Genomic DNA, 23,833 nt, shown 5'->3' with positions numbered 1-23,833 from the left:
ATATCTCAAGTGGGAGGTGCATTGTCTTCAAGCACAAGACTGCCCCTCTTACATTTATCTAAAAAGCATAATGAAGCACCATTGCAACTTCTTAACAGGAATGTAATATAAATGTCTGTTGCTGAAACAATAGGTCTTTTTCCATGGGATGTAGAATTTCAGTAATCTGTTAGAAGGCGTGGTTCATTTTTTTTACTGAAAAGTACCTGAGTCAGTCCCATGCCAAAAGCAAACTTTGCAAGCGCTTTCAAGCGTGCAAGTGAAAGCTCTAATCCCATTTCAAAAAGCTGTAGAAAGATATTTCCTTGAGTCAGATTCAACCTTGCAACATTCTTAACAAACAAAACCAAGGATACAAGAGAAGAAATGTCTAATATTATATTAAATGCTTGATTAGAAAAATAGGGTATTAAAACAGATTAAGATCTCGATTTTCCATAGAAGACTTCCTAGAAATTTATAATAATGCAACAATCCACAAAGCATACTGACCTTTAAGCTTCTAAGGTATGCTAATCATAACTATATTTCTTTACGAAACTAATATGTTGTTGGATCAGAGGATTCCAGTTACTGAAAAACACATCTCTACTTAAGAATAATATTTTTAATCAAGTAAGGACTAAGGATTCTTAAGTTAGGTATTATCCTCTAAATAAACAGGGGGTCCAGCTAGAAAGATGAAGAGGGAATCCATAACACCATACTACAAAAGCAGGAGAAGCAAGAATTTTTTAATCAACAAATTGAACCTGTAATCCTGTGATGTGAAAGAAATGAAGGAGCAACATTTCTATTCTACCAGATGGAACAGCAGAGCATATTCCCCCATTTAAGATATAGCATGTTTAAAGTAACAATTTTTTTATCAAGTAAAACAATGTTTGAAGTGACATAACTTGGAAGGGTGAAAGCAAACGTAGAAACCTTCTGAAATATCAATTACTACGCTTTTGTTCCCATCGAAACGTTGCTATTAATTAAAACCTAAGTTCTATCCTGAAAACTAAGCATAAAACTTTTTTATCCTCCTCAAAAGAAGCAGAAGGCTATCTATTCTTCTTTTGGCTTCCTTATCCAGCACAATATACTGACTAAGCAAACCGTTGTGATATCAGTCGCGAATTTTCATGATAAAGTTCCATATAAAACATGTTTCTGTTACTTGATTTCAGTCATACTGTAATTTGTTAAAAGGACTTTGAAACATTAACCATCAATAGCTTGGAATGGTAAAAATAAATGTATAACCTTTTCAAATGTCAATTACTTCGGTTTTGTTTCTATTGAAATATTGGTATTAATTAAAAGCTAAGTTCTAAGTGCCCGTTTGAATTAACTTATTTTAGGTGTTTTTAGGCCAAAATAGCTTTTAAGCAGTTTTGAAGTGTTTGGGTAAAGTTAAAAAGTGCTTATAAGCATTTATTTTAAAGCCAAAATAACAAAAATAAGTCAAAAGCCATAAGTTAGAAATCCTAACTTATGGTTTTTGGCTTATAAGTCATAAGCCAAAAGTCAATCCAAACCGGTCATAAGAATAAGGTTTTCTCTTATTTAGTCTTTTGCCTTCCTTATCCTGAAAAATAGTCCTACCTTAGAAAACAATCGCAATGTTAGCCTTTCATTTTCATGATTAAGTTATGTATAAAACAATCTCCTTGGGCAAGTGGTTCACGGTTCGAAACTCATGGATAACAGGTTCACCCTCAACCCTTCTCCACATAAATATCCGGATTTGTACTACGCTTGACCCAAACATCACAAGTTGCACTTCTTATCACTAGACTAGAGCTCGTAACGTATCATTTTTAGGCGTAAATACAGGAATTAACTACATGTTCACCTCACCGGAACATCAATGCAAGCAAAAAAGTTCAAAGTTAAACAACACAACATACGATATCACTTCCATCTCCCCCCCCCCCACCCCCACCCCCACCCCCACCCAACCCCCAAAACAAAAGTCTAATCCAACAGAAAAATTAAATCACTGATCTTGACTAAAATGGTCTTTGTTTGTCATCATACATTTAATTGATTGTTTTTCATTGATCTTTCTATACGAACATATATAATACAAGTTTTTTTTCAAATGAGTCAAGACGCAAGCAATGGGAAAGATGAATTTAACCGCATATACTATCATATGCCCCAGATCCTATAAGTAAATATGAGTAGTTATGGATCTATCAGTGTTTTCCCAATACTCGCTAATTGGATGTTTGGAGTTTGGACAAGTTAGATTTTCCAAGGTGCTCAATTACAATAGAGCATTTGAAATTTGGATCTGTCAAAAATGCCCTCAACGTATTAGAAATGGTTCCAATTTTCCTCTCCTTCCACCTATAAAATCAAATTGCCCCTCCTTCCACCTATTGGTTAAAAACCCCTAACCTGTTCCTCGAAAAAATGCTCTTAACCGATTAGAAATAGTTGATATTTGCCCTCCTTCTACCTAAAAAATGTTTATCAACTATTAACTATTAGTTAATATGCTTGTGCTTCCGCGGTCTTAAATATCTTATTCGAATTTATAAAAATAATATATTTATAACATGAAAATACTTTTTAGCCTTCAAATTCGAATAAACTAAGTCTCAATTTTTTAAGCTACTTTACTACTAATAGCATCTTAGTTGTGTACGTGTTTTTTCCCATTACTTAACAATTTCAGACTTTAAAATCTACTGAGATTTTTGTATAATTTATGTTTAGAGATATTATATTTCCACTCTTTCTTAAGAAACATCTTAACAGAAAAAAATCGCAATGCATAATGAAATTCCTCTTTCTCTGTGACTAGGACAATTTTTTAACAACATGCATTCAGGTCAACTTACATGTTAGTTCATATATTTTGTTTATTTAAAGCAAGTACTTCTATTAGGTATGCAACATTTAGACAAACAACCAAGAACATTCCAAAAGAAAAAATCAAAAGGAAACTAAATAATTGTCAAACTATAGTAAAAACTAGTAAAATTAACCGCACTTCGTGCGGGAATTTAATATTACAAAATTTATAAAATAATACTTAAAATCGATATCTCATTAAAACTAAAACACTATATTATCTTACATACATGATTAACCTTTCATAGAAGTTATAACTTTTCATAAAAGTCGCAACTCTTCATTATAGTCGCAACTTTTCATAAAGGCACAATGTTTTATAAAAGTAGCAACTCTTTATAAAAGTTGCAACCCTTCATTAAAGTCGCAACTTTTCATTAAAGTCACAACATTTCATGAATGTCGCAACTTTTCATGAAAGGGGAAGGCTAATTTTGAAAATAAATAAATTAAAAGGGAATTCTGGTTTGTGGTGGCGCCACATAGGCGGGCCTAAGGTTCTCTGTTATATAGATATATGATGATATGATATGAAAATTAAAAAATAATTACAACTAGAAAATATTTTTGAGTCATTTCTAAAAGTTAAGGGCATCTTTGATCTAATAAGTACTAGGAGGGGCAAATTTGAACCATTTCTAATTGGTTAAGGGCATTTTTGATTCAATAGACAGGAGATATTTTTTAACCATTTCTAATACGTTAAGGGCATTTTTGAACATTTTCCCCTTATAGAAAAAGTAAAAATGGGAGAACTAAAAAGCTAAGGATTCATAACGCGAACTGCAGCTAGTTTGACGATTCAGGCATAGTTGATTGTTGCTTGATTGATTTAGACAATCAATAACCGCTTCTACTCTAATAAATAGAATTTGCAAAAAGTTAGAAAATCAAACGTGCAAGCACATAACATAAATACTGGTTGACCTTTACAATGTGAAATATCTTTTTTAACAATTTTAGTGCCCGAGCCAGCTTGTGCACACCTCTACTAATTCCACAGGGTGCCTGCTTCCTCTCACCAGCACAAGTACATGAAATATGTCTAAACCAATAATATTCACAGGTGCCTATGCTACTTTGCAATGGATGTCATTATCAAATACAATAGAAAATAAATAGGCTGATAGAAGGCAAAATGGTGTAAAGTAACCTCCAACTTTCTCTGCAACTGATTCCCTCAACAAATACATGATTAAAAACATGGTTGCACTTTAGCAAGGGGCGCCATTCTTTGTGTTTTATTTAAGAGAGTAGTGAAAGGAGTAGGGATTTATGAATAGAACAATAACAAACCAAACATGGTGATATGAATAAAAAAAAACAAGAAAAAATGAATGGAAAGATTGACAAACTACTTAGTTACTCATATTTTAACTATTTACCAACTTGGATTTCTTGCTTTTAAGTGGTATACAGACACACTACATGCACGGTCAAATGTTGAAAATGGGATATACAGCAACCAATGAGCTTACCAAGAAAAGAATCCCCCACTCCGAAAGAACTTTAACATCTGTGATGTTTCTGATCAGCCCAAATTGATTGAGCACAACTCCAGCAAAGAAAAAACCAAGTATCTGAAACCAATAAAAAGATTAGCACCATCTGACTACAAGAAATCAGTACAATACAATCTCTGTCTCAAACTTCAGTGACATGAAATTTTTGATGCAACTCCAACAGATGACTAGTTAAGAAATGAATCCATACCATGTTCTCACATATAAACTATTAGATGCATAGTTAAGCAATTATTTGCAAATATGGGTGGAAAATTATTTCATGGAATATTTTTTTACGCATCTTAAAAGTATAATCACTTCTAAGAACTTCCATGATTTTGCCTAGGACGCCAAAGAGTCATTCAGAGAAAGAGACACAGATTGTTTTAATGCAGATGTCTATAAGAGCCTTCAGCTAGACTTGAAATGTTAATTATCCGTGGAAAGCATTGAATACGCCCTCATAGAGAGGTAAAATACATCAAAGACGTCACCTAGGGGATGTAAATTTTAACTCAAATGTCAATGCAAGTACCAAAAATGGCTGGTAGTTAGGACCATAATACAGTACTGTGGTTTCCAGCTAAGTTGTGCGGACTCTTCACTTTTGATGCCACATCCGTGTCGGATTCTCCAAATATACACTACTTTTGGCGAATCCGACGTGCACCCCTTGACATTTTTGAAGAGTTCGAGCAATAATACTTTATGTTGAAACGCAAGCAACTGAGTCCAGATAAACTCAGTGTAACAAGTATAGTAAAGGTCAAATATCGACAATTCAAAGTTTCTTTCATCAAGTCAAAAAACAGCTTTATTCTTTCTCACTGGAAAACACAAGTACAGGCGAGTAAGTCTTTGGGTTGGACTTGGATGTAATATAGATATCATAGGCATACATGTTCTAATGTTAACTTAGGATAAAATCCAAGATACAATCTGAGCTGATATTGTTCACATTGTCTTTTGACAATACGGATCAAATGAAGGCATATAATTCACTCAGATCAATGTTGTTATGATTTAAGGCAAGTGAACAGGTTTACAAAAGCTATCATGTGTTTATTCCTGGATATTTTCATTTTGGAAGGCAATTTTAGAAATTAATATTATGTAAAGGGCTGCATTTCCTTGTTAGGATACACAGGAAGACATCCACCTTCCCATATAAACTATCTGCATTACAGCAATATTAACTAGAAACTCGATTTGGTCTTAAGATCATGAAGTGTACTCACTAATACCTCAATGCTGACATAGGTAACCTTGAGACCAGCTCCTTATTTAACCCTAAAATTCATCAGCAAAATTTACTTCACTAAAGTAGTCAACTCTGTTTTTGACTCAAGTATCAAATAACAAAAGGATAGTAGCACTTGATTTGAGAAGCGGAAATCTTTCATGAAAAAGTACTTATCTGTTGACACATACACGCATAACCAATTATAACATGAAGCAAACAAAGAGGAAGGACTTGAATAATGCATTCAACTCACAGGGCTAGCTTTTATGGTCTTGAAGGCAGGAACAATGAGTACAGTCACAGCTAAGAATGTCAAAGTGTCTAACCCGAGGTCATTGATAACATCAACAGCACTTGCAACATCAAGTGATGCACATATCTGAAACCTACACCTCAAAGATTTTTGGTGTTTTAAGATACGAACTCCTCTTCCGCTGTACGAAGATGAAAAAGGTGTACGTTTGCAAACACCATTTGTTCCAGAAGATGGATGGTTTATCTTGTGATATGAAGAAATATGAATGGACTTGTTATAGGTATATGATACATTTGAATAATGTGGATGCAAACAAGAAGCAGAAGAGGTGGACCAGGTAGACCTCGTTTGAGATCTTACATTATATCCCTGCAAGGTAAACATATTAATTGTCATTTACTTGAGTGTACATATGATCACAAGACATTATAAAGAGATGCTGAGAGAGTAAGAGACTATAAAAGAAAAGCAGATATTTAGATGAAAGCAGAATAAGGTTATAGTCGCATTCATGTATTGAAGAATTCAACCATCTGGATACAACATTACATTTGCAAAAGTATAACATTAACGGATCATATTTGTCCCAAATTACTTGATATATTAATTAAATTTCTCATTTTACCCTACAATTAATATCATCATCATGCTTAATGTTCCAATAAATATTCTTTGAAGCTTAGACAAAACTAAAGTTCCTAGAATTTATCTTTTCTAAGAATTCATTAAATACTTAATTATTACTACCCGAAGGGGGTGGCCTAGTGGTTTGAACTTGGACTTCCATGTTGGATGTCTCAAGTTTGAAACCCTTGTCAAAGAAAGCAAAGGTTTGCTTCTGGATCAAGCTCGTCGAACCAAGTTTGCCTAGTCTGGGTTACCTCTCCTACGTGATATTGTGAGTTTTTGCATAGGAACGGGGTTTTAGCGCACCCTTTGGTTAGTGGCTGTGGGCTTCCTTGTCATCAAAAAAAATTAATTATTACTCCTTTGTACTCTTGCTCTCGCTCACTTTGATGTACATCCTATGTCATCATAAATTATGTTGATATTCATCAATATGTATATATTAGCCAAATTGATCGTGTAAAATGAAAAGAGATGAGTTATTGTGAGTATTTCTGAAGGAAAAAAGAATGAAAACTATTTGGTAATAGTAGCATTTCAATTTGAAGATTATGATGAATTTGTAGAGGAGACTTCAATTCATACCTTGGGAGGTGGAGTGCGAAGGATGAAGTCACACATAGTCAACACAGCAAGCATTGAGCAATGGGAACATCAACAACTCTCCCTTACTGTTAATTTTTTTTTTTTTTGTATATATTGAGAATATGAATGGTGAGAAAAACCCAAAAGGGAAATGATGAGGGTGATGAGTGGCCACGCTGGGTGAAGCTGTTGCTGTTTAGAGAGAGAAAAAGAAAAAAGAGTTTTTAGGGGAAGGATTGATTTCCTGGAAGCAGTGATTCATGGACCAAAATGGCTGTTGAAGATTTTCTATGACAAACACCCCCTTTTTACGTGGCCTTCTTTTTTTCGGTTTTTTTTTTTTTAAATCTCTCCACACGCCAACTTGGTCTATCATTGGCTCATTATAAACGTAGGGTGCGTTTGAATTGAAGGAAAATATTTTTTAGAGAAAAAAAAAATTGCAAAATGTTTCCAAATTTTTATGTGTTTGGTTGGTTTGAATGTTTTCCAAATTAATTTTTTTTCTCAAATTTAAGGAAAATAATTTTCTTTTAAAGAAAATTAAAAAATATTTTTTCAAAACACTATTTCATCCTTTAATATTTTTTTCTTCCCCTATCCCGTACCCTACCCTCCCCATCAAAAAAAAGAAATTAATATTTTAAATTTCCTATTTTTTTACATGTCATATATTTTTTTTTACCTCTACCCAAGACTAGGCCTCCGCCCTCCAAACAAAAACATTAAAAATTTAAATATTACTTTTGAAAAATATTTTAAATTTTAAGATTTTTTAACCTTACCCAATTTGTAACACCCCCCCCCCCTCACACACACAAAAAAAAATGTTTTGGAAAAATATCTTAAAATGTTATTTTTTTTACACCCTACCCCATCAATTTTTTAAAAAATGTGTATTTTTGAAAATTATTTCAAAATTAAACAAATTTCATTTTTTTACGCCACCTCCTCCACCCACCACCACCCCACAGGTCACCCCCCTCCTCTCCCCAATTAAAAATATTTCAAATTCACCTCCTGTCACGATCTAAAACGAGTCATGAGTGTCACTCACACTTAATCTCCTAGGTGGGCGAACCAACGAATTCAAGTTCAACTTATATTAATTATTCAACTTACGAAATGCAACCATAATGAGAAGCTCAAATCTTATTAATGTAAAAAACAAACCTGAAAGTCATCACATCAAGGACATCTAATTCCAAATACTAAGTCTAAGAGTACAAAGACACCTAAATAAATAAACAAAGTGGTTTGTGTCTGAAAACTAAGGATGTCATGCCATGATCGAAAGAATCTAACACGAGCTAAAATATATAGATCACTCTGGAAAATGTTGTGCTGGAGATTGGCTAGTGCTGAGGGCCGGTTGAAGTCTCTAGTAGGAAGAACGAGTAGAGCGTGAGTACAAGAAATATGTACGGAGTAATATCATCGTCCGACCTAAAACAAAAATCAATATGCATAAATTAATAATATGAAATCAACTATAACATTTAGCAAGTGGAAACCAACAAAAACAAATGACAACAACACCTGAAGCAAGTACGTAATCAATCCACAATTCAAGAACACACATAACGAGTCAAACACCACGCTCTTCTGGGAAATGAGTTTTTTGAGATTGGGTACATGAAGTTGTTTTTACATATTTTTTTAAATGTTACCGTGTTGGAATGTTACACCCCATCCAATAATATTGTGCTGATTCGTGACACCCGATCCAAATAATATTGTGCTGAAACATGACACTCGATCTAATAATACCGTGTCAGAATGTGACACACGATCCAATAATAATATGTCAGCTTGTGGCACCTGATCTAAACAATATCGTACTAGAACGTGACACTGATCCAATAATAATGTATTGGAACATACACCCGATCCAATAATACCGTGATGGCTCTTGGCATCCGATCCAAATAATATCGTGCCTTTACATGATATCTGATCCAACAATACTGTGTAAGAATGTGACATCTGATCCAACAAAATCATGTCGACTCATGGAACTCAATCTAATCATATAGTTAAGTCATCATTATTTATCATCACTTTAAACTTCATAAACAATATATCATCAAGCCTTATTTATTTGACTACTTTCACCGAATGAGTTCAAGATTATGGATTTCGTGGTCTTGGGATTACAAATCAATCACAACAACACATAACTCATCAAAACCACCACAATTGAGTACATAAAAGCTTCACAATATTACTCGATGACGATAACTATTAAGAGTCTCTCTATCCCATAGAATAAATCATAACTTACTTTAACCAAAGAACTGAAGTCAAGCAAGATAATCCATAATGTTTTACCTTTCATCAATGCCTTGGAACATTTCCAATCTATCGCATATACAATATTCATAAGCAAACGAGTCTATAGACACTCATATTACTATATTTCTTGCCCAACAGACCCAATAACTCATCCCAAACTATAATCAAATTCCTAAATTTTGGTATATACCAACTAATATATCAAGTCTCATATGTTCCTAGTTTTTCAAACCTAGAGTTAAGTCTCAATTCCTCTAATTATCATCATTTTAATAGAATTCATATGATACGATACACCTAATATTTAATTACATATATTAATGTACCAAAACTTTTGATATGATTTTTGTTCTACCGAATTTCACCCACGAATAATAAACATATACCAAACTATCCTACATATACTACAATATTGAAACTTGTATGTAAATTTTGAAGTCCTTTTGATATCGTCCTCTCACAACTAATATCATGCCTGATTATCTTATAATCCTATTAATAATTACCTAATTATTAATTATAAAATTTTTCGCCAAAGTACTAAGAATACAAGTGCAACAACATTAATAATTGAAAGAAACAAAACTTCTAAAGACTATGTAATACTCTCAATCTCACCCGTAACCATGCAACATTATATCTCTAACCCAATAGGAAATTGAAGAACTGTAGCTTTATCTAGATGGTGGTCACTCCAGATTGACGCCACATGTAACACCTCAGGAACCCAACAGACTGTACAACAGGAAATTGGATGAACTATGGAGGGGTTCACGAACCATAAAAGGAACCATGGTCCGTCAACCTGCTCGTGGTTCATACCTATCCAGCATGGTGGACCGCGGACACCATCACAGGTCGTGGATCCCCACACAATCCTTAAAATGTCTCGTAGAAGTAAGACAGAGCCATCAGGTCTTAAGTTTTGAACTACAGAGCCCCCACCGGACCGTGGATGGGATTGTTGTCCTAATCTAGTAGACCCTAAGACACAATGAGGAACCACATTAGCCTTCACAACCCGTGGTCCATCACACAGTTCGTGAAGTGGACCGTAGACAAGGCCTACCAAACTTGAAGGCGGGATAGGTCCACGACCATGACCAAGTTGATGGGTCATGGTCCTAGTGACGTTACATTAGCCCACTCGTGGTCGGCCCTAGCCAGTTTTAAGTCAAGGGTGTTTTGGTTTTATCCCTATGCGTTGGGAAAATAAAATACATCGATTAGTACCTAAACTACGATGTTTTTCTTAGTCTAAAGACTAATATACTAGTCAGACATGCCCAGAACCCTCATTTTCTAAAAAAGAATCACCCAACTTAGAGAAAAAATAAGAGGAGAAGTCGACCAAACCTCCCAAGAACAAGCAACAATGTTCTTCAAAGTTCAGCCTCAAAATTAAAAGGATTTATCCCGTAGATTTCTTCAGCAGGTATGTAGGATTGTACTAGTGGTTTCCTTCCAGTTTTAGGTCCCTAAAATTCAGCCAGATTCTTGATTCGCCATATCTTGTGTAGACCTAGTGTTTCTAAAATCTTGAAATTTGTTGTGCTTTCAATTGCTATAGAATTCAAAGTCTAAATATCATGTTTTCTTGGAAACATTACATAAGTCTTTGTATAAAACTCAGAACCCTAGTTTTGTAAATTCTCTTAGTTCATCAATTATATTTGCTAGGTTAGTTAAACAGAAAATCATGCTCCCAATTTCGAATGTCACATTCTCAGTATATAAATGTTGCATTCTCAGTTAGCATGTCAGTATTTTTAGTTATTTAGTATTTAGTCCATTTTAGCTTCATATGTATTTAGTTGGGAGTAGACTTAACATTGAGTTAGAGTTGAGTTCAACGTACCATTATAGTCTCAGAACTACGTGTATGTGTAGGATTATAAGTCCCTTCTATTGGGAAACAATATCAGTGATCACGTCAGTCATGCCTATATTGGGTCCTCTCGATGGGGCGTATACATCTGTTAATTGATGATTTCCTATGAGTTTTTCCTTGCAACATGTCATTGCCCAATTTTATGAAAACCTTTAATTATTAGGGTGTATTGTGAAGATGATGAACAAGTAGATTGACTACATTATTGTTAATTATGTAATTGTTTATTGAATTCACCTTGTTTATGTAATTGGTTATGTATTATTGGTAATGGAAGTATGAAGATTCTTGAAGAGGGCAAGAAGGTATGTTGATTGGTTTTTCTTAGATTTAATTTTGATTGAGTTACTTAGAAAATAATGCTTCTAAGTCTAATGTGTGGTTGTGATGTTGATGCTAGGTATTCCTTATCCTTAACACTAAGACATTGAATTAGACATGAATTATGTACAGATGTTATGATACGAATATTATATGATTGAAAGTAGTTTCTCATGATTATAATAAAGTGTTAAGTGAAAGGTTTATTCACTTGTGAAGTGGTGTCTAAATTGTTCTCACTTATGATGACCTATGAGCTAGCTAGTAAGATAAGATGTTTAAATAGGGGTCTAGAAGAGATTAATGTGAACTTGTATGATGAAATAAGATGAATACTAAAGGAATAATTGCTTAGCACCGAAAGGGCATGCAAATGAGATGGAGGTCTCATGTTTAATAAGTCCGGCCTTCCACATGGGTTTCCTCACATTAGCAAGTCCGAATTCCCAAAATATGTATTGTTTTATGAGCTGGAAACCTCAACGTCTAGCAAGTCAAGGTTTCTAGTAAAAATTTCATTGACCTTTAACTATGTTCCCGCATAGGACTCTAGCTTAGTGGATCTACCTAGATAGCTATGTATGAATGGTTACACCTTAGGCAAGTGTTAACCCTTTCTTTTCGGTGTGGGAGTAGAACACCAGATTCTATGTAGCTCACATGGTCTCATGTCGGTTATTGCATTTCCTTCCCTAATATAAAAGAAAATGTACAAGTTAAGTATGTGTACTCTTATTAGGTTTGTCTTAATGGCTACTACATGGTGTGAGGGAAGGTATGAGACTTCTCTTGCATATTGCACATGTGGGATCCTAAGAGATGGTTCTAGTAGTGTTCTTTTACAATTATGATTATGTTTTTCTTGTCGTGGTTTCCGGGTGTAGCTTTGCGAACCCGACTAGCTGTACCGATCGGATCCCACTGTTTCAAGGCGGGTGCTCCACGATTAGTTCTACGGGTCCCTGGAGACGCATCCGATTCGTAATGCCTCCAATGGCCCTACTAGGGCTCAAACTGGCGACCTGAAAAACGTTGTGCTCAGGCCTTTACCAGTCGAACTACCCCTCAGGGTTTATGATTATGATTATGTTGATAATCTATGAGTAGTATTGAGGTATGAAACATAATATGAAAAATAGGAGAATATGTTTTAAGCATGAAGTAGGTTGCTTAATATGATACTTAGCCTTGGATATGGTTATAGGACTTTATTCTTGGCATTTTGCACAAGTGTTGCTTGAGTTGCTTATATGTTGGGTTGATTTATGATGTTCCATATATGTGTATATTGAGTTATTGGATGTTAATCATGGATTTGACTAAATTGTGTCTTTTCTTATGCATTAATGATTTTTATGTATAGGGACCATACTTAGTACATGTGGTTAGTACTAACCCACATTTCTTCCGTTTTTCCCAAATATTTTAAGTTCGGGCCATTGAGGTATCTTCAGGCTGAAGCAAAAAGGCTTGAACTAGACTCTCCAAATTTTGGTAGGTCCTCTAGTTCGAGGATGGTACCACATACTCTACCTTAGTCGTACTTGTATTGTCTAAATACATTCTTTTCTCTCCTATTGTTGAAGTTATTGATGTAAGCCCTATGTTGCAACTTTGAATTTGTATAAGGGTTATGCCCAAATGTTTTACTTTGTTTTGATTGTTTTAATGTGAGACAAAAATTTAGACTAAATTCTTATGTATTATTATGTTATCTAAGCGAGAAGCCTAAGTGGACTTCCTATGTGAGAGATCTATGTAAACCTTACTACGTATATATACAATGTTTAAAATTTTTCACATTTTTGACCTATAATATGTGATGACGAATGCTAAGGGCTTGTTTAAGTCCTCTTCGAGGACGAAGACGCCGATAACGCCTAGGGGGTACTTTGGGTCATTACAAACTTAGTATCAAAGCATTAGGTTGAAGTGATCTTAGGGTCGACATCTCACTAAAAAACTTTTATGCATGGTCTTATTCATAATTGTGAAGCAAGCCACACTTATGACTGAGAGACTATGAGATGTTTAGGAACTTTCACTCTCTTATTATTCCTTAGTTGTGCCTAAGAGTTCTAGCTCTATTTAGTCCTTTTTTCTAATCCTTTTATTGTGCTTATAGGTAATGAATACAAAAAAGAACGATGCTCAAAGGGCTGGAGAGGAGAATTTTAATCAGGCGGTTCCCCCTCAAGCTCCTCAAAACCCTCAAGTTCCTATTGAAGAAGGGGCTATGTATAACGTGGAGATAAGGTGGGCCATTCATAGATTGACTCAAGTGTTGGATACCCAAGTTGCTAGGGATGCAAGGGTGCAAGGGAAATCCAATGCTAACACCATTGCTTCAAGGATTAGGGATTTCACAAGGATGAATCCCCATACTTTCTTTGGTTCCAAGGTGGAGGAAGACCCACATTCATTGATGAAGTATTCAAAGTTCTTGATGCTATGGGGGTGTATTCTCAAGAAAAGGTGGAACTTGCCACCTACCAACTCAAAGATGTGTCTCAAGTGTGGTATGAGCAATGGAAGGATGAGAGGCCGGTTAAAGAAGGTCGGGTTACTTAGGAGGCTTTCAAGACGACTTTCCTTGATAGGTTCTTTCCCTTGGAACTAAAGGAGAGGAAAATGCAAGAATTCATCAACCTTCATCAAGGGGGTATGAGCGTGAAGGAGTGTAGCCTCAAGTTCACTCAACTCTCCAAGTATACTCCTACTATGGTTGACCTATGATATGTAATGACGAATGTTAAGGGCTTGTTTAAGTCTTATTCGAGGACGAAAACGCCGGTAACGCTTAAGGGGTACTTTGGGTCGTTAAAGTATTGAACGTTACAAATGCAAAACTTCAGGATGTGATCCAACTCTTGGATTAGAGTGTGGACAATCTGAATAATTAGCAGGCCTCAGTTCCTGCAAACACGAATGGTGGATCAGCTGCAACTAGGGTTTGAGACTTCATTTGTGTGAATCCACTAGAATTTCTAAGGTCAAAGGTTGATGAGGACCCATGGAACTTCATTGATGAGGTTAAGAAAATTCTTGGAGTAATGCAAGTGACTGGAACTGAGAGTGATGAGGTAGCATCATGTACACTTAAAGGACGTGGCTCATATTTGGTTAGGGCAACAGGGGTGAAAATTAGTCTCCTGTGTCTCAGGATTGTCTTAGTGGACCCTTTCTAGATAGGTTCTTCCAAAGGGAGTTGAGTGCAGCTAAGGCACAAAAGTTTATGAAATTAAAGAAGGATTGAATGTCGGTCCAAGGGTAGCGGCTAAATTTCCTCAGCTCTCCAAGTATGATCCACATATGGTTGCCGATCCAAGGGCACAAATGCGTAAGTTCTTGTTTAGGGTACCCGATCTGGTGAAGACCAGTGTAGGAATGCTATGCTCCTAGGGGATACAAACATCTTCAGACTAATGACTCGTTCTCTGCAATTTGAGGGAGATAAGCTTACGAAATTGGCTAAGGATGATAAAAAAGCCAAAAATTATAAATACTTACAGCAAAGTTGGGTGGTGGAATTGATCACAGTTTTAGCAAAGGACTACGACCCCAACACCTTCATCAACTAGTGCTCCGTCCCCCAGATTTTGACAAGATTAGAAAGGTAGGAAATTAGTCTCTAAGTCTATACTCCTAGGTTAAAAGACTTTCCCAACTTTCCTGAAGTCTGGTAAGAATAATCAGGGCAAGTGTCTTGCAACCAAAGAAGAATGCTTTGGGTGTGGTCAGTTTAGCAATACGTTGCAGGATTGGCCTTCTGCTAGGTAGAGCTAACGAAGTAATAACAATTGGGCTTAACCTACAACTTTGACAGCACTAGCCGGTCACTCAACTCAACAGGGTGGTTCGTCTAGTACAGGTGGTGGTCAGCTCCAGGTTCACCAGGACCAGGAAGATTTTCCTGATGTGGTTACTTGTACGTTACGAGTCTTTCATTTAGATGTTTATGCATTGTTAGATCCAAGGGTTGCACTGCCTTTGTAACTCCCTACATAACAGTAAACTTTGGTATCAGTCCAAAAAATCTCTCAATACCCTTTTGAGTCTCTACTCCATTTTGTGACACAATTATAGCTAGAATGGTATACATAAAGTGCCTTACCAGAGTCTCTCAAAAAGCACCTCACCAGATCTTGTAGAGTTAGAAATGGTAGATTTTGATATAATTTTAGGCATGAATTGGTTACATTCTTGCTATTTCTTAGTCGATTGTAGAACCAAAATTATTCAATTTCAGTTTCCAACAAAGCCAGTCTTATAGTGGAAGGGTAGTAGCTTAGTGCATATAGGTTGATTTATGTCTTACCTTAAGGCTAGAAAAAATGATCTCCAAAGGATATGCTTATCATCTTGTTGGGATTAAGGATTCAAACTCCGTCTTCAAATCAGTCCCGATAGTAAATGAGTTTCTAGAAGATCTCATAAAAGTTTCTCCTGAAAGGGAAATCAACTTCGAAATAGATCTCTTTCCAAATACCCAACCCATTTTGATTCCTCCTTATATGATGTCTCCATCCGAGCTTGAGGAATCGAATTTTTTTTGAAAGACCTTCTAGATAAGGGTTTCATCAGACCTAGTATCTCTCCATGGAGTTCTCCAATGTTGTTCGTGAAAAAAAATAGTTCTCTCAGAATCAAAACTTATAAAAATCACAATCAAGAAGTGTATCTCATCCCTAAGATTCATGACTTGTTCGACAAATGTCAGGGTGCTAGTTGCTTTTCTAAGATATATATCAGATCTGGCTATGATCACTCGAGTCATAGATAGTGACATTCTGAAGAAAGCTTTCAGAACTTAATATTGTCATTATGAATTTGTATTTATGTCTTTTAAACGAACAAATGTTCTTGCAGCTTTTATGGACTTGATGAACATAGTGTTAAAACAATATTTGGACTTGTTTGTTATCGTCTTTATTGATGATATCCTTATTTATTCTTGAAATGAAAAGGAGCATGCGACTCATTTAAAAATTGTTCAACAAACTCTCGTAGATCGCCACTTATTCGCTAAATTCAGCAAATATGAATGTTGGTTACAGTCGGTCTCTTTTTTTGTTCATGTGGTATATAGCGAAGGAATTTGAGTGGATTCTTAAATTAAGGTAGTGAAAGACTGGCCTAGACCCACATCTTCAATGGATATCAATACAGGAGGTTTGTTGAAGGATTTTCATCCATAGCTTCCCCATTGACCAAGTTGATTTAGAAGAAAGTCAACTTTTAGTGGTCAGATGAGTGTGAGAAAAACTTCTCAGAACTGAAGACTAGGTTGACTACAATTTCTATATTGACTCTACTAGATGGTTCGAATGGTTTTTTGATTAATTGTAATTTCTGTAGGGTCAGCTTAGGTTGTACATTGATGCAGTGAGGTAAGGTCATAGCTGACGTTTAGACAACTTAAGGTTCATGAGAAGAACTACCCTACAATGACATGAATGTGTTTTACCATCCTATTAAGGCCAATTTAGTGGCTAAAGCTCTCAACAGACTTTCTATGGGTAGTGTAGAACATGTTAAGGAAGAAAAGAAAGAGTAAGTTAAAGACGTACACTGTCTTGCTCACATAAGAGTTTGCTTTACAGACATATAAAATGATGATGTGATAGTTCAAATAGGCCAGGATCTTTATTGGTAACGGAGGTTAAGGAAAAAAAAGATAGTGATCCTATATTGCTTAAGTTGAAGGGTGCAAATCATCAACAGAAAGTTGAGGTTTTATTCCAAAGGGGAGAGGGTGGGCTTCATTACCATGATTGTTTATGTGTTCCTAATATGGGTAAGTTGAGGAAGCAGATCTTTACAAAAGCTTATAATTCCAGATACTCCATTCATCCAGGTGCCACTAAGATGTACTCTGATCTATGGAAAGTCTTTTGGTGGAACGACATGAAGAGACATATCATAATTTTTATGGCTAAGTGTACAAAATATCAACATATTAAGGTAAAAAATCATAAACCAGGTTGTATGAGTCAAGAGATTAATACTACTACATGTAAGTTAGAAGTGATAAAATGGACTTTATTATGGGTCTACCTCGTACTGACAGAAAACATGACTCCATTTGGGTGATAATGGACAACGTCACTAAGTTCACTCATTTCTCGGTTTTCCAAGCTATAGATTCAGCAGAGTACTACACCAAACTCTATATCAATAAGATATTCAGGTTGCATAAAGTTCTCTTGTTTATCATCTTAGATAGAGGTCCTTAGTTTACCTCTCATTTATGGAAATCATTTTAGAAAGGTTGCTTTATCCTTGAGTATCTTGGGCTGAGTATCTTGAATTGAGTATTTTGAGTTGAGTACCTTTGAGTTGAGTAACTTGAGTTGAGTATCTTTGAGTTAAGTATCTTGAGTCGAGTATCTTCGAGCTGAGTATCTTATCCTTGAGTTGAGTATCCTATCCTTGAGTGGAGTTTGAGTTCAGTTGAATGAGTTTTAGAAGGAATAAATATGTTTATTTTCTATCAATTCAAGCTTATGTTTATGTTTTATAATTCCTCTTACATGCTCATACATTCTATGTACTAACACCATTTGTCACGCATCACTTCATGATACATATACATGTATTTAGGATCATCAACATGCGTTTCATTGAGGTCATGTTATATTCCAGTTAGCTTTGGTGAACCTTCTTATATTCCATAGGAATTCACCTTTGTCGTACCATTAGTAGTTTGGAGAAGTCGTAGGTTTTGTCCCAATATTCTTTTGGAATAATAGAGGATTCATAGATAGAAAGAGTGAGGAATTTTTCTGTATTTACTTTCTTTTGAGTATTCTTCAGAATTTTTAAAGTTGAGTATTTAAGTTAAAAAAATTTAATTTTTGTTTTAAGCTTATGTATGCTTGAGTTAGTCTTCCGCTTCACTTGGGCACCAGTAATAGTTCTCGAGTGTCGGTCATATCCAGGGTGTAAACTCAAGCTGTGACAGAGATGAAGACAATCCCATTAATAAAGGCTAGGTCTATAGTAGAAATCTCTTTATCCCTAACTACGTGCCTTTGTAGGAGTTATCTTATATAAACATAAATAGTGGATCCGCATAAGCCAAAATTTTCAGATCTTTGCCTTGGAAAGTAAGGACATGTATTTTTGTGTGGGAACAAGACACCAGATTTCACGTTATAACTCACGTGGTCTATATGAGTTAATGATAAATATCCCAAAAATTTAAGCAAGTGTTCTTAAAGGTTTTATGAAGCTTCATTATGTTTTAAGATGCATTGACCATGTTTATGATTCACGATTCTTCTTTAAAGGTTTTACGATGTTTTAGCTTGGTCATGCATATCATATTTTCCTTTATGTCCCCTTATGATCATGTTTTATGTGTTTATGCATATCCCTCATACTAAGTACATTTTATGTACTAATGCATGTTTTTGCCTACATTGTTTTATAATGTAGGGTTTTACGCTTCTCCTCCTCTCATTCGTGGCTAGTGATTGAGTCCTTGACAATGAAAATTTTGAGAGTCCTCATGTTTTGAGAACCATGTCACCTTTACTTTAGTTTCTTATGTCTTTAGCTTTCACATGTTGTACATGGTGTACGGATTATGTCCCGACCACATCTTTTGATATATTAAATTGGCTTGTCAAGACTATGTGTAGACTTCCACTTTTATTTCAAAATCTTTCATGAGATGATACCTATTTCTTAAATTCTCATATTTTATATTATATTATTTTGTATGTATGTCAAGTGTCTTGTGTAGGACCTCTCGGGTCTTATACGCCATGGCATGCCTAGGGTGTACTTTGGGTTATGACAAACTTGGTATTCAAAGCACAAGATTTTAGAACAAGATCCTAAGATGTCTGACGCACCATGTTGAATAGAGTTTTGTTCATGAGTGTGAAGGGTGCCACATTTATGAGTAAAAGGCTACAAAACATTTAGAAAACTTAACTTCTATAATTACTCTAAAGTTGTGTTCTACTAAATCTTATCTGATGTTGTTGAGGATATGGCCCCTCGAAGAGCTTATATGAGAAGGAATACATGAGACAATGTGGAACCCAAGATTTCTCAAGTTTTTGGTTGACCCTTAGGCCGAAGTAGTGACTCATGTTTAATGTTGAGCTACTTTCCAAGTGTTGTTTCAGTCTATAGTGACCCAAGATAATAAAGAGGTCATTTCTCCCATGAACCCAAATGTGGGTACAACGCTGACAAGGATAAAGGGCTTCACTCGCATGTATCCCCCCGAAGATTCATGGGTCAAAAATAGATGAGGATCCTCAAGAATTCATTGATGGGGTGTGTAAAATAATGAGTATTATGGGATTTTATAAAGTGGAGATGGAGGAATTAACCATATACCTTCTCAAGGGTGTTGCTCAAGTTAATTTTAACCAATGGAAGGAAAATAGGGAGGTTGATGTGCATCCTCTTGATTGGGAGAAATGAAAGGAGCTTTTTTTTATCGTTTATTTCCTCTTGAAATGAGAGAAAAAGTTCTCATTAGTTCATTAACCTCCAAAAAGGGATTTTGAGTTTGAAAGTATGCTTTGAAGTTTACTCAATTGGCTAAGTATGCTCCAACTTTGGTTGTCAACTTTAGGGTAAAAATGACTAAGTTTGTGTCGGGTGAATCTGACTTGGTTGTCAAAGAATGTCGAATATCCATGTTGATTAAGGAGAAGAATATCTCCCATTTGATGATACAAGCCCAACAAATTGAAGAGGAAAATCTTAAGAAAAGGGCAACAGAGTCCGGTGATGATGACTTTTCTCATTCTAGGTCGGGTGGACATGGGCGTCCTCGTTTTTGGCAAAAATTTTCTGATCATGATTCTTCTATTGCCTCGATCTAAGTTCAACAAATATAGGGTGGTTAAACTTAAACCTCACGTAGGTAATGGTAGTGGATCTTCTATATCTACTTGCGCATGATGACAAATGTTTGGCCAGTACGGATGGTTACTTTAATTGTGAAAATGATGGTGTTATCGCTCAAATCACCCTAAAATAGAAAAACATGCAGTTGGTGTCAATAAAATACCTAATATCATGTCCTGAAGCTACCCAGGACACGAACACAGGACCTAGGATCACGAGTGACCCCAAGCTAACATTGAGCTGACATATCATAAGCATACTAAAAGAGTATAAAATAAAATATACTTTGCGAAAGCTTAAATCATGATAAAGCTGAAATGATGGGGAATACCCATAAGCTATTTGAATATATAAAAACAATAGAGAGTTTAACAACAACATAAAAGTCAAATTCAAATGCTAAACCCGAATCTAACTATGTCTGAATTTAAGTTTCTAACTCACTAGAAGTGCTGGGACATGCCCTAGCTAAATCTAGATATACAGAAACTAAAGACTAAATGAAAAGAGATAATCATGTCAATCGTCCTCGAAGAATGAGGACTCACAGTTGATGTTTCTCAACTGGAGATCAGGAATTGATCTATGTGTGATCTGAAAGCTGAGGATATGAACCTACATCATGACAAGATGTAGCACAGAGTATGCCTCAGTACTTGAAAGGTACTGAGCATGCAATATAGAATAAAGTTGAATGATAAACATAATTGAACCAAGACATATATCTGAGCAATCATAAGAGATAAGCATGATACTATAAGAATACTAAACATGAACTAATTAGATGAAATGACCAAGTTTATAACATGTTAAGACTGTAATTGTAACTGATAAATGGTCAATAGAATCTAATTGTAAGAGAGCTACTAATAACCGACATAAAACCAACGAACTAAATATGGAGTCCGATGTATACGTCCCATCAAGAGGACCAAATATATCATGCCAGAGGTATAGAGGCATGCCTGACGTGATCACTAAAATTTAATGCTCATAGAGTAGACTTATAAACCTACTGGGGCACATAATTCTAGGACTATTCGGGTACGCTGAACCCTAGTCCACTCGATATTAAACTACTCACAATTAGAATGTATGTATAAGCAATATTACGACTGAAATGCTTAAATACTGGATAACTCAAAAACTGACATGCAAACTATGAGAATACAATAATTACAAATGATAATGTGAGATTCGTAAACTAAAAAGTGTATATATGAAATAATTGACCTATTATGTGTAATTCAACTAAGCAACAACATGATAACCTAATTTGGATAATTCTAACAGCTAAACCCCAACAATTTCTAACATTCAGAAAACCCTAGGTGTAGATAATATTAAGGGGATCAAGATTCTGACTAAAATCTAGGAACCTAATGGGTGAAAGGAACCCACTAGTGAAATCTCACATACCTGGTGAAAAAATTCACAGAGAAATATTTTGATTTTGGGGGATGGAACTACTGAAAACACATTGCGTTCGTGAACTAGGGTTGCTCGACATTCTCCTCTATTTTGCTATAAGTTTGATGAATATTTAGTGAATGATTGATTCAGTTATGTTCTAATTTGTTTACTAGGCTAAAACTGACCTAAAATCACGTAGTTTAGGGTTTAAACGACGTAGTATAGGTGTCCAACGCATATGGAAAAGGATCAAAACAACCTTACTTAAAAAGTCTGACGGGCTGAACATGGCCCCTATGACGGGCCATCAAAGGGACCACGGATCGTGGAGCTAGTCGTGGTACTTGATCCAGTATTTGCTAGTTTTGGTTTTCTCGCACACAAGCTCTACCACAAATCATTAATGTCAACGTGGTTCCTCTCTTGTGTTGGTGGCCCGCTGGCTTAGGTCTACGAATCCTCCCACTGCCTGTCATCAAGATCACGACCCGTGGAGGGCTATGTGGTTTGATGTTAGGGCTTGGGGGGGACTCTGACTATCCACCACGGGCACCAGTACGGCCGTGATGTGGTCCACGACCCGTGAAGGGTCTTGTGGTCCACGTTTGTTGAAGGATGCTGAAGTCCACAGGCAGGTCAACGGACTGTGGACCTTATCACTGTATCTGAACTCTGTCGTGGTTCACTAATTCAGTGATTTTCATTAGCAATTCTCTAAGCCTGGTTTCTAGGTGTTACACCTAACAAAGATTTGGAGTCAAATCCCACAAGGAATAATTTAAGGTAAGAATTCAATTGGGAAGCTAAGAACGCGAACCTTTTTATCGTAGTACTTTAGAGAAAGTGGGTGGATGATTCAATAAAATTTAATAAAATGGTTTTAAGTATCAAATATCACAATAGACCTAAAATTAGGAATTCACACAAGTAAGAAGTAATCTGGGGTATGAGCATTGGTATCAATGTCACATAAGGGTACTTGTGCTGCTTAATAGTAGTGCTAAACAATCATGGATAGACTGGATAATTTTTAATGACACTAATTTTCTTTCAATTTCATAACATCATATCATAAAATATCCTTTCGATCTCATCTATGTGAATCACAAATCAATCCATTACCGTATAAAATTTTCACTTTTGAGCAGATTTGGACAACTAGATATGAACCATAATCTCTCTTTCGAGCAAACCATAGAAATCAAATCTAATTGCATGCATTAAACTAATTATCCGTTCCAACTGATCTCTTTCGAGCATCAATCAAAGATCGAGAATAGAATTAAGTTTGCAATCTTATCCCATTAACCACATGCTAATTAGCTTAAATCTATGAATACCCACCTATTAAAATAAAGAAAAACATAAAATTCACTACATTAAAACAACAGTCAACCCCATAATTGCAACTCTAGAATTGAGATTTTAGCTACATATCATATAAAGAAAATAAATTATATCTATCACAATAACAATCATTAATATATTGAAATTAAGCAATTATCTTATACACCCACTTCGATTTTAACTCTCAAAGTCAATTACAAAAGTGTATTCTAAAATCCCAAAATGAAAAGATGTTTTTCACAAGGTAAAAGGTATAAATCTACTACAAAAACTTAACATTTTCATATAAAATTTGATGCTAAAATTTGATACACTTTCTTTCTCCTTAAGACTTTTTATAGTTTCCTATTTATCCCAAATTTAATGTGTCATGACCCAAAGTACACCCAGATGTGGCATGACGAATAAGACTCCGAGAGACCCTACACAAGCCACTTGATATACATATACACAATATAATAGACAAAAGTAGAGTATTTCACTTTCTACAACATCAAGAAGTATTGGAACATAACTCGTACACCACATACAACATCCATTAAGTAAATACATAAGAAAGATATAAAGGCGACACGGTCCTCGGAGTATGAGGACTCACTATGTATTCAAATCTCTAAGGT

At 35.4% G+C, this 23,833-nt stretch overlaps 1 protein-coding gene across 2 annotated transcripts in view; it reads right to left on the bottom strand.

Annotated features, from left to right (window-relative positions):
* The window catches only part of LOC101265888 (K(+) efflux antiporter 3, chloroplastic), a 52,680-nt gene extending 45,253 nt beyond the window's left edge, over window positions 1–7,427 (bottom strand). Inside the window, exons 1-4 of one of the 2 annotated variants that reach the window (XM_069291599.1) lie at window positions 7,070–7,427; window positions 5,855–6,226; window positions 4,332–4,433; window positions 207–287 (exon numbers count right to left, since the gene is read on the bottom strand). In XM_069291599.1, coding sequence (XP_069147700.1) covers window positions 207–287; window positions 4,332–4,433; window positions 5,855–6,226; window positions 7,070–7,123 — 609 coding nt within the window. In that variant the 5' untranslated portion in view covers window positions 7,124–7,427. The remainder of the gene's footprint in view (window positions 1–206; window positions 288–4,331; window positions 4,434–5,854; window positions 6,227–7,069) is intronic. The other variant, XM_069291600.1, reaches the window with a different exon arrangement.
* Between the last annotated feature and the right edge of the window lie 16,406 nt (window positions 7,428–23,833).

This window comes from Solanum lycopersicum, chromosome 11 (assembly GCF_036512215.1).
Source record: "Solanum lycopersicum chromosome 11, SLM_r2.1".
NCBI classification, from domain to species: Eukaryota; Viridiplantae; Streptophyta; class Magnoliopsida; order Solanales; family Solanaceae; genus Solanum; species Solanum lycopersicum.
Note: the sequence above shows the minus strand (reverse complement) of the source record. Positions and strands in the feature narration are given on the sequence as shown.